Source organism: Austrofundulus limnaeus, unplaced genomic scaffold (genome assembly GCF_001266775.1).
Source record: "Austrofundulus limnaeus strain Quisiro unplaced genomic scaffold, Austrofundulus_limnaeus-1.0 Scaffold732, whole genome shotgun sequence".
Lineage (NCBI taxonomy): Eukaryota > Metazoa > Chordata > Actinopteri > Cyprinodontiformes > Rivulidae > Austrofundulus > Austrofundulus limnaeus.
In genome coordinates, this window is record NW_013953134.1 from 108,392 (window position 1) to 118,926 (window position 10,535).

Here is a 10,535-nt window from a genome sequence, read left to right on the forward strand (position 1 = left end):
GGTAAATCTGCAGCATTAAAAGCATCAGCCTTAAAAATATTTAAGTTTCCCAATAAATGATAAGATGCACATGTAGAAAATGTAGGAAGAGAATTATAATTACAGCTTTATTTAAAAATAAATATCTTTGATACCGAGCACATGTAACATTATTAATACTGAAAGTCCATTTTATTTAAATAAACCTACAAACATGATCAAAATCAACATAAAACCAAGATAAAATTGTAAAAACAAATCATAAAAGACATTAATGAAACGTTTTATGAACAGAACATAAAAGGATGAAATGATCAGAGTAGTCAGGCTGGTTGGAACTGGTTGGTTTTCAGGTGGGATTTAAAAATATGAGAGGGAGACTCGGAGTCACAGGTGCCAGGTGGAAAGGAATTCAAAAGGAGGGGGCAGAGTGGCTGAAAGCTTGGACCCCCATGGTGATCAGACGGACTCAGGGAACAGCAAGATGAATGGAGGACCTAAGAGTAGGGGTGGGTGTGGTAATTTGCAAAAGATCCAAAAAAATACTGAGAAGTGAAACTCTCAATGGCCTTCAAAATGAGAAGCAGAATTTTATAGTCAATCCAAGACTCAACAGGAAGCCAATGATGCTGCTGAAAAACGAAAGTGATGTGGCTGAAGGATGGGGTTCTGGTTATAATGTGTGCAGCAGAACACTGGGCCAACTCACATTAATGAAGCAATTTTTTGTTAGAAACCGGAGAGAAGTACTTCAACAGTAACGCAGATGCAAAGTGACCATGGTATGAACCTCATCAGCTGTATTTTCTGCTGTGTAGTATGAGGGTTGGCTGTTAGTGTTACAGAAATGGAACCATGCAGACTGAATTGTAGTATTGATTCACATTTGGAATGAAAGTGTGCTTATGATGATGACACCTATGGTAACCTGAGGGGAGGGGATTATTCTTGAATTACCAATAGTAATTGAGAAACTGTCACACTGTTAACTGGAAGTTGGAGGAGAACCAGAACTTGATTATTTGTGTGCAGTCGCAAAGAGAGGTTTGAGGCAGGGTAGAGATAGACTTTGTGGAAATGTACAAGCTGAGTGTCACCTGTGTAGCCGTTGAAATTTACATTGTTCTCGTTGAAGACGTGACCAAGGATAAAGAATGTAAATTGTGAATGAAAGAGGCTCCAGGACAGAGCCTTGGGGGACTCCAGGGGTGAAGTTGGAGCAGAACCAGAACTTGATTACTTGTATGCAGTCACAAAGGGAGGTGTGAGGCAGGGTAGAGATAGGCTTGGTGGAAATGTACAAGCTGGGTGTCATCTGTGTAGGAAATATAATTTACGTTGTTTTCACAGAAGATGTTGCCAAGGAGAAGGAAAGTAAATTGAGAATGAAATAGGCTTCAGCACAGAGCCTTGGGGGACTCCAGAGGTGACTGGAAGTGGCTCAAGCCTGAGGAGTCTGATGGGATATGGTTTAAACCAACTGCTATATTTTAATAGTGGTGTTATAAATGAAAGCTTATGTGAAAATAATTGCAATAGAATAATTTTGTTTTATTGAAATAATAAATTGAAGGAATTCTCCATGGGATTTTTTCTCTTTTTTACTGCATGTGAATTAATTCAATACCTCCCTGATGAGTATTATTCCTCTTCCAGCTCCTGGCCTTTCTTCAGGGTTTGTTTACGTTCTACCATGAAGGATATGAGCTGGCTCAGGAATTTGAGCCATACAAACAGCAACTCCAGTTCAACCTCCAGAATGTAAGTCTCAACACCTTAAGGGTTGCATACAGAGGCAACCAGCCACATAATCAGATTCTGCAGCTTATCATGCCTCGATATAACAAGCAGACTTTCTACAGTGCAGTTGCACAGAGGATAGATGTTTTCAGTGTAGTATTGCAGGCTGTTACTGCAGGCCATTCAATGGCACTGTGTCAAAAAACACTTAAGAGTGGAAAATAAAACTGCAGCCACTGCCATGCCCCTCGCTTCCATCACTGTGACCTCAATGCTTTCAGCCTGAGGGTCCAAATTTCTCTCTGACCCGAAATGTCAGTGGCATTGCTCTGACAATTTTCACTTCATAACCCTTCTCTCCGTGTTTCGATGCAGGGAGCACTAATAGGAGCTGGAAAAGGTGAGGCTGCCTCAGAACTCTGCTTTAAGATGTGAAACAGCCTTACGTTAACCTGTTTGACTCAACGTCTGAATCTGGGTTATAACTTTAGATCATGTTAAATGTTTTTATTACTCTTTTGTTTTGTTTTTGTATTTTTTTGTTGTTGTTTTTTTTTGGGGGGGGTGGCTAACAATATGTCATCAATAGGAAATTTAGGTGATAGGTTGGTTAATTTTTGAAAAGATGTTCTGTTAAATAGTTATCAATAATTACAATCTCATTAGCTTTGACACCAGCCGTAGGCATTGTTAATTTGTGAAATCAGCAATAAAAATAAAATTAAAATGTGTCATGCAAAAGTGTTGAGCTGGGGTGTCAAACTCATTTTCACTGAGGGCCACTTGAGCCTCATGGTAGCCCTCAAAGAGCCAGTTGTAAACAATTTTGATGTTTAACTTTGACTAATCATGAGACATCAAATTCCTTTTCTCACTGTTACGACTGAGTACCGCTAACAAACACTAACTGAGCTTTATGTGGTATTTTGTGCGTAGAAACAGGATTTTAACACTTCCACTTATAAGCACTGGAGAGTAATGTGTGTACAATGGACTAAATGTTAAATAAATAATAGAGAAATACTGTTAAAAGTGAAAGTAAGCAAGTTTTTCTCACTGTTGAGTTGTGGTAAATAGCTGCTGTCTTGAATTCTCAACCTGCTATCTGACATTATTCCCTCTTTCCAGTTTAAATTTATGACTTGTAAGTGGGAAATTCCTACTTCCCAGTACAACTGGGCCGTAGCTAAAGTAGCCATCAAAAATGCAGCTAAATAAAGAATTTACACTGTGAATTTTTATTTTTTTTTATTTTATTTAGAAATGTATTTGTTTCAGTTGTAACATAAAATAACAAAGAACAAAAAACATGCAATCAAAATAAAATCAAATAAAATGAAAGGCATAAGAATATAAGAGAAGAATAAATCTTATAATATCTGCCCCTTTTTTATACCCAAAATATGTTCAAAAGAAAAGTAAATTACAACAAAAAAATTAAAACAACTGAAAACACACAAAAAAACTAAAAACAAAATTTAAATTTTGCCATCTTCCAGCTGTTTTTACATCCTGTGCACCTCCACCTAGTGGTAGGATGTCGTCATTTATCAGGTAAAATAGTCAGTGTGCATTATGGTATTATTATGGTCAATGCTGGCTTTAAAGCAGCTTCTTTTGAGACATTAATACAGCTACTCAGTGCCACGACAAGTATTATTATTTTTCACCTTTTAAATGTGTTGCATTGAATCATAAATTTAAAGTTTACATGTGATTTATTATATATATATATATATATATACACACACACACACACACACACACACACACACACACACACACACACACACATAAATGTATGTATGTTTTTTGTGTTTAACGTTAAAGGGGGTTTTATGTATATTCTAGACACAAAGTTCAATTCTACACTACAGTCAAGAACTATGTTACCTTTTACTTGTTGTGAAAACCCTGTATATATATATATCAAAAATAAATTTGACTCTGCATCAGTCTATCTAAACGCCTTGAAATTGGAAGAAGCTACCATTTCTGACACTCCCACTTCAGCACGTCTTCACAACAATGCTTTGTGGGATGGGTGCACCGTGGGGCGGGAGTTTGGCTGCAGATGGAGCTCTGGGGCGGAGTTTTTGTGTAAATAGGCGGAGCTTTGTACCAGCAAGTGTTTCTTCAGCTCCACTGGCTACCACAGGAGATTCAAGGGTTTCTCAAACACACATGAATGAATCAAAGCAACATTCTAGGTATATTTTTAATGAGGAAATGCCATTATAACATTATATAAAGCTTAAAAAAGATTTAGCTAAATACCTCACCTTTAAAACATGAAAGATGCGATCCAAGTGTGCGTTTTAAAGACCACTCTCCCATTTCTTTACATCCCCTAGCAGCTCACCCACATCCTAGGCCGGAAATGCAAATCTCCTGCCTGCAGGTAGTGGTGGGGAAAAATGACAGGGCTCAAGCTTGCCTGTGATGAATCAGAGCACAGATAAGGTGCTTCATCCTTGTTCATTTGATATACCAAACCTCAGCCTAGAAATCAAATCAGCGGTTGTGTCTGAGGATTTGACTGAGTGCAGCTGGATGTTTGTGGGATCCTCTGTGCTTGAGATGAGATCCGTTTTTCCTCCAGCTACACTACCGGTGCTTTTTTTCCCTTACAAGAGTCAAGGATGTTTGTATGTTATACAGAAAGTAAGATCAATATCAGTCAGCTATAAAAAGCAACAACNGGGGTAGGCGGGGCCTCATCATTGGGCCAGATGTGGCCTGTGGGCCTTGAATTTGACACACGTGGTGTAGAGGTTTTATTATTAGCTAATGTAGATACTAACTCCTCTGTTTTACACACAGACACGAAACAACTTTGTGAGCACCAAGCAGGAAGTGGAGAAGCTGATGCAGAGGATAAGGTCTGCAGATCAGGACTATAAGCCCCCAGGCCAGTGGACGATGGAGGGCTTCCTGTACGTCCAGGAGAAACGTGAGTCTTCCTGTGGAAGTGCCCGCCCTCCCTCTCCCTCCTGCTTCAATTAGAGGTGCACAGTTTTACCTCCATCAACATAAACATGTCCTGAGCTCTCCCCAGCCTCTTCAGAAGAGATCTTCTCACACGAAGCTCATAGCTCTTCTTGTTTACAGATCGACTTTGATGTGCTCTGAAATGTGTTTGTGTGTACGGGGTGTTGCCAAGAATAATAGATTTTTATCGCCAGCTCCAAACAACTTTTGATTTATAACAGTTTAATTAGACATTGATTTTTAGAAGTCTTTCCAGGCACATTTTGATTGAGTGCAAAAAACAGTTTGAGCTCAACCTGTGTGCTCTCCCTCTGTTCTGTGTCCCAGGTCCTCTGGGATGCACTTGGACACGTCACTACTGCACGTACGAGAAAGGCAGCAAGACATTCACCATGAGCAACACCGAAAACAAGTCAGCTGGGAAACAGGTAACTCGGTTCAGTTTAGCTATCTTTGCTTGTAGATTCACATGATAAAAGCTGGGAGCTAAAATAAAAAAGGAAACAAAATAAAATAAGGAAAAGGAAAACGGAGCAAGTGGAATCTGTGTGGGTGAAACAAAAAGCCTGCTTGTTCCTCCCCCCGAGGGAGAGAAAGGAAAACCGTCAAAGTTACTGAAGTGGCACATAAAATAAATGGCTTGTTAACTTAAACAAGCTAAAAATAAGATTTGAATATATGACAAAATCTACAAAGAATAAAAATGAAAACTTAAACATTTTATTATGATTTGTAGATGATGAGCTGAATATACAATATCTGACACTTCAGATATAATTATCTCAGTTAATGTATAGCAGGGCTATTCAACATAAACTGTTCCGGGGGCCACAGTGACTGCAGGCCAACAGCACAGGGGCCGAACATCCAGCAATTAAAGTCATTATGTAAATAAACCAAGTATTATAAAGATCTGCTACCTTTTAAATAGTTTATTTTGCTGCATTTAATCATGAATACAACATACAGAACCCTATGTAATAAAAGTAGTGATAATAAAACAAAAACAAAAATAACACATTAGGCCTCCTGTTTAACATAATTATAGTTTTGACATCTCTGACTTGCCAAATTTTTAAACCAATTTTATTTTCACTTTCATAGTTTTATCTTGAACTGATTATAATTTTAACTGTCTTGGATGTTCATAGAAATGATTTTTACCAGCTTCTGGCCAAGATTCTAACGTTTCTGTAGATACTACCATATTTTTCGGACTATAAGCCGCACCCCCAACATAAAAAAAACAGTACACCCAAATTTGCCATCAAAAAAGTGAATTCAACATCAAAACAAAAAAGCAAACCTTTAGGAATTAAAGTTCGGAGGTATACGGTTCATATAACTGACCTTATTTTGGTAGTTTTCTTTAACAGTTTCCGGTCCAACAAAATGTCTCATTCATCATCCTCCGGTGCACTGAAACCATCGAAGTCCTCTTCAGTGTCGGAGTTAAACAAGCTGAGAAAAGCTGCGTCACACAGCGGTATCTGTTCAGTGTCGGAGTTAAACAAGCTGAGAAAAGCTGCGTCACACAGCGGTATCTGTTCAGTGTTGCTTTCTGTGTCGATGTCCTCCCGGGGTAATGCTGGCTCTGAAGCTGTGCTGGGAAAGCCCTCCCGCTCCAGCATACGTCACCGCATGGGATTCCTTCCCCGGGGAGTGCAATGAGGGAAAAAAAAGTCAGCAGCTCTTCACTCGACGTTTATCCACAAACTGGTCCTGGATTAAGCTCCAAARTTTTTATCAGTCAGATTCCATTGTGAAAAATGTCTGTTTTATCCCCTTTTATGAGTTTTTGGCCATTGACTATCTTTAAATCGCTGCTTCCTGGTACAACAGTCAGCTCTGGAAGCGATCGCTATTTTCTTTTTTTTTTCCTTTCTTTTTTGAAGTGAGTGGTTGAAGCAAATAGAGCATAAGAGCCCCCTGGTGGCTGAAGAAAAAAATCCACGTATAAGCCGCACCGGTCTATAAGCCGCATGGTTCAAAGTTCAGGAAAAAAGTCGCGGCTTATAGTCCGAAAAATACGGTACATGTCTATGTCTTAACTAAAAGAACTCATAGTAATTACAGTAGAAAACTGGGGGGTTGGATGAATGAATCAATTTGGTGGGCCGAACTTTGGTTACTTAGCCCGTGGGCTGCCAGATGAAAAGCCTTGATGTTCATTTATTATTATTATTATTCATAAGTGCTATAAAAATAAAGTTTTGATTGATTCATTCCTTTTGTGTAACAATCAAAATATTTACATTGATTTAAAAAAAAACCCATATGAATACATTGAAGATTTTTTTCATTGTTTCAAAAACATTGTTTTTTCTTATGCTACTTTTAGCTTTCAGCAACCATTTTTAGGATTTCGTAGACATTTTGCTCCATTTAGCTTATTTTGCTTGTTTTAGCCTCAATTCTGCCCGTTTTTAGCTTCTGTTTGCCAGGATTTTATTTTAAAGTGCCTGTGACACCAAATCTTTCTAATAAATATGAATGCATTTTGGGAAGAATAACACTGAAAATATATTGCAAATATTTCATGCTGCTGTGATGAAGAGTTGTTGAGATGTTTGCATGTGAAGAAACAGGAAGTGATGTCAAAGGGGAATGTCTGCATGTGAACAGAGCAGTGCTACAATGGCTAGCACAGACTGTAGAGAAAAATCTGATGTTTCTTTAGATTATTTTCAGTCTCTATCAGAGAGATGAAGAGTCAGAGTTCAAACAATATTGTTTCAATAAACAAAAACCAGGGAGTTCCATTCCTTAAAAAACTCCCCTTTGGCTGTGTCCAAAACGGCAGGCCGGGTCCTCCGAAGGCCGAATTTGTCGGCCGCATACGTCACAGCGCCACGACGAAGGCCGTCCAAAACCGAAGACTCCTCCGATGCGGCCGACAAATACGTCCTTCTTTTTCCCCGATTTGAAGGACTGGTCTGATGGATCCTTCCCGCCCCAGCGTATCCCACAATGCTTTGCGGCCCGACCGGAGATTTTTTTTTAAGCTAGTAATGGCGGACGAAGCAAGACAAAAGATTACGTTTTAAATAAAAAATATGGCGATATAAAAATTAAAATTTTTAGCGGTTGTAATTCTAATACTTTTATCATTTGTATCGACATGTTTTTGTCATAAAAAAAACGTGAAATAAACATGCACCTACAGCGGGTCAATTAGTTCTTCAAATGTTACCTTTAAGTTAATTTTATAGTTTTGTGATATTGATAATGCTAATGTATTGATATTTTTCTAGTTTTGATTTAAGTTTGCTTGTTTAGCRTCGTCACAGTTGCTAGGTGACATGACATAAGGACAGGACGCTAGACCGTCCAAATTCACAGCCTCTTTTTTTCCGGTCTTCCCGGTCTACCAAGGACCCGGCCCACCTCGATCGGGTAGTCTGGGTCCTCCGGAGGACCCGGCCTGTTGTTTTGGACACAGCCTTTGAGGTCACTTCCTGTTTCACTTTGTTTGAGCCAAGTTTAAAATAAAGTCTGCCAGTTGTGTGATAAAATGGGTAAAATCACTTGTATTATTCCAAGTTACTTAAATATAAAAATGTTTTCTTTGACTTTTTGTGTTTGAAGGATGTGTGTGTGTCACAGGCACTTTAACAACTTCCTGTCAGCTATTTCAGCCAACTCCAGCAAGGTCATTCAACACTCAGAATACTGTTTTTTCCACTTCTTTGACCACTAAAGATTTGGTTCTATTTGCACAAAACTTAGGATAAAAACCTGACCACATTATCCCCATTGTCTATATTGTGTTGTGGTAAATGATTGATGAGGGTTGTGGGCTTTTTTTTTCTTTTGTCTGTTTTGTGTCTCTGTGTGTATCTCTGCCCGTGTTTCTGTTTTTAGAATGGCCTTGTCCTGAGTCAGCCAGAGATTTTCAAGCTCAAGTCCTGCATTCGAAGGAAGACAGACTCCATCGACAAGCGTTTCTGCTTTGACATTGAAGTGGCTGGGAGGTCCGTGATACAAATCCACAAAAACGCATTTTGTATAGATTACGTTCATACGCATATTGTGGTTTATAATGCTTTGTCCATCACAATTCTGCTTATTTTCCTGTTTGATCTTGATAAACTATGTAATATGCAATAATAATAGTATTTACATAGTAATAACTCTGTTATTAGCATCTTTGTAAGGCTCCAGGATTGATTTTTTTCCACAAATACAACTAACTCTCTAAGAGCGGCGAGCTGCATGTAGAATGTTTTGTTCTCGTGCGTTTTGTGTTTCTTTTTAACGCGTACACCACATTTGAGCGTGCAAGAGAAGTTCAGGTTGGATTAACATCTTCAAAGACTTCAATTAGGCAGCGTTAGAAGTCTCGAGCTGTTTGTGTCCTGCATGTTCCTCCTGTCCCCCCTCCCCCGTCAACAAGCTCCTGTTTGCTGAATGTCTGCAACATCAATATTTATTCTATTTTTTTTTCCTTTGGAAGCCATCCCATCTTCTCTCTTGTGTTCATGTCATTGTAGAAATGACATCTGTCGTGGAACTCTTTTCAGGCCGCTTCAGTTTTTCTGTAAAGTCCGGTATGTGAACTGATCAGTGCTGTCCTCTCTGAGCAGCTGCATGTTCTGCATGTGTGCACCCAGCCTTACATTCAAATCTAATTATGGCTGTTTCCCTCTCTTACCACCTCACAAAAACTTAATCAATATGAGCTTAAAGATAATGGCATTTAACTGCGATTTGATTTATCGCATTGGCTCTTTTTAAAAGCTTCAAATCGATTTGATTCATGAAAAGATCCAGGATTTGTTTGTGTTTATGTGTCAAATCTTGAATCCTATCACCCGTACGCTTTACTGTAAAATACAATAAGATTTACACAAGATCACAAACCTGCAAGAAGCTCTCTCTGATGAGTAACACGACCTCAGCTGACTAAGCTGTCCATTATGAAGGCTTGATGTGAGCTAAGCACCAAGATCTATACTGCAAATTATAAAGCCTGCAAGATTGTGAGGCTAATTACCGGACAGCAGCATTAAGCCCTGCTCCGCTCGTCCCCGGTGAGCGCCGCTGAGCGTGGACAGCCACTGCAGTTTGTTTGCAGGGCAACTCAGTCTTCCACTGCAATGCCCCCCGAGGTGCAAGCGTTAAAAACAATGCCGGCCAGGCTCCAGTCAGATCCCAGCTCCTCCATTCATCCTCATTAGAACGCAAACGCGCTGTCCCGCCTTTGGCCCACCCATGATTGAGCCTGTCAGCTCATTCTCACAGGGTCCTTTCGCTGGATTTACCCACATTTTGAGATGGTCCAAAACTGAAAGTCCATGCAGCTTCTGATTCTTGGTGCAACTCAAAGAATGTATCTTCAGATGTGGCAGCATCACTACTTCCTTCCTAATTTCTTTAGAGCTCAAAGTGTGTGTCGTGGATAACTCACAGCTACTACCTTATATTTTTATCTTTATAATGCTAACATACAAATCCTTCACTCCAACAGTTAGTGCCATCGTTGGAGGTAACTCTCAGCTACTCTCTTACTAAATTATAGTCCAGTGTCTGTAAAATTTACTGAGTTACAGCTTTTATTGTGCTTGCCAAAGAGAATTAGTTGTGGCGACCATACTCTGGAAGTTAATCAGTTTTAGATGTCCATAAAATAATTATTTTTTGAGAGCTTTGTTAAAATTATTCAAGTGATTCGTGAGATATTTTGCTACCAGACATACACAGGTGATTACATGATTGTATGCTTTTTGGGGCAGGATAGAATAGTCAGGTCATAATATGTATAGATAGATAGATAGATAGATAGATAGATAGATAGATAGATAGATAGATAGATAGATAGATAG

The 10,535-nt window shown here is 39.1% G+C and overlaps 1 protein-coding gene across 4 annotated transcripts in view; it reads left to right on the plus strand.

Moving 5' to 3' along the window:
• Window positions 1-10,535, plus strand: part of LOC106532215 (rho GTPase-activating protein 42) — a 109,301-nt gene that overhangs the window by 80,841 nt on the left and 17,925 nt on the right. For 2 of the 4 annotated variants that reach the window (XM_014028237.1, XM_014028238.1), the window contains exons 7-11: window positions 1,636-1,740; window positions 4,543-4,672; window positions 5,038-5,138; window positions 8,575-8,684; window positions 9,204-9,260. In XM_014028237.1, coding sequence (XP_013883691.1) covers window positions 1,636-1,740; window positions 4,543-4,672; window positions 5,038-5,138; window positions 8,575-8,684; window positions 9,204-9,260 — 503 coding nt within the window. The remainder of the gene's footprint in view (window positions 1-1,635; window positions 1,741-4,542; window positions 4,673-5,037; window positions 5,139-8,574; window positions 8,685-9,203; window positions 9,261-10,535) is intronic. The other 2 variants (XM_014028239.1, XM_014028240.1) reach the window with 1 other exon arrangement.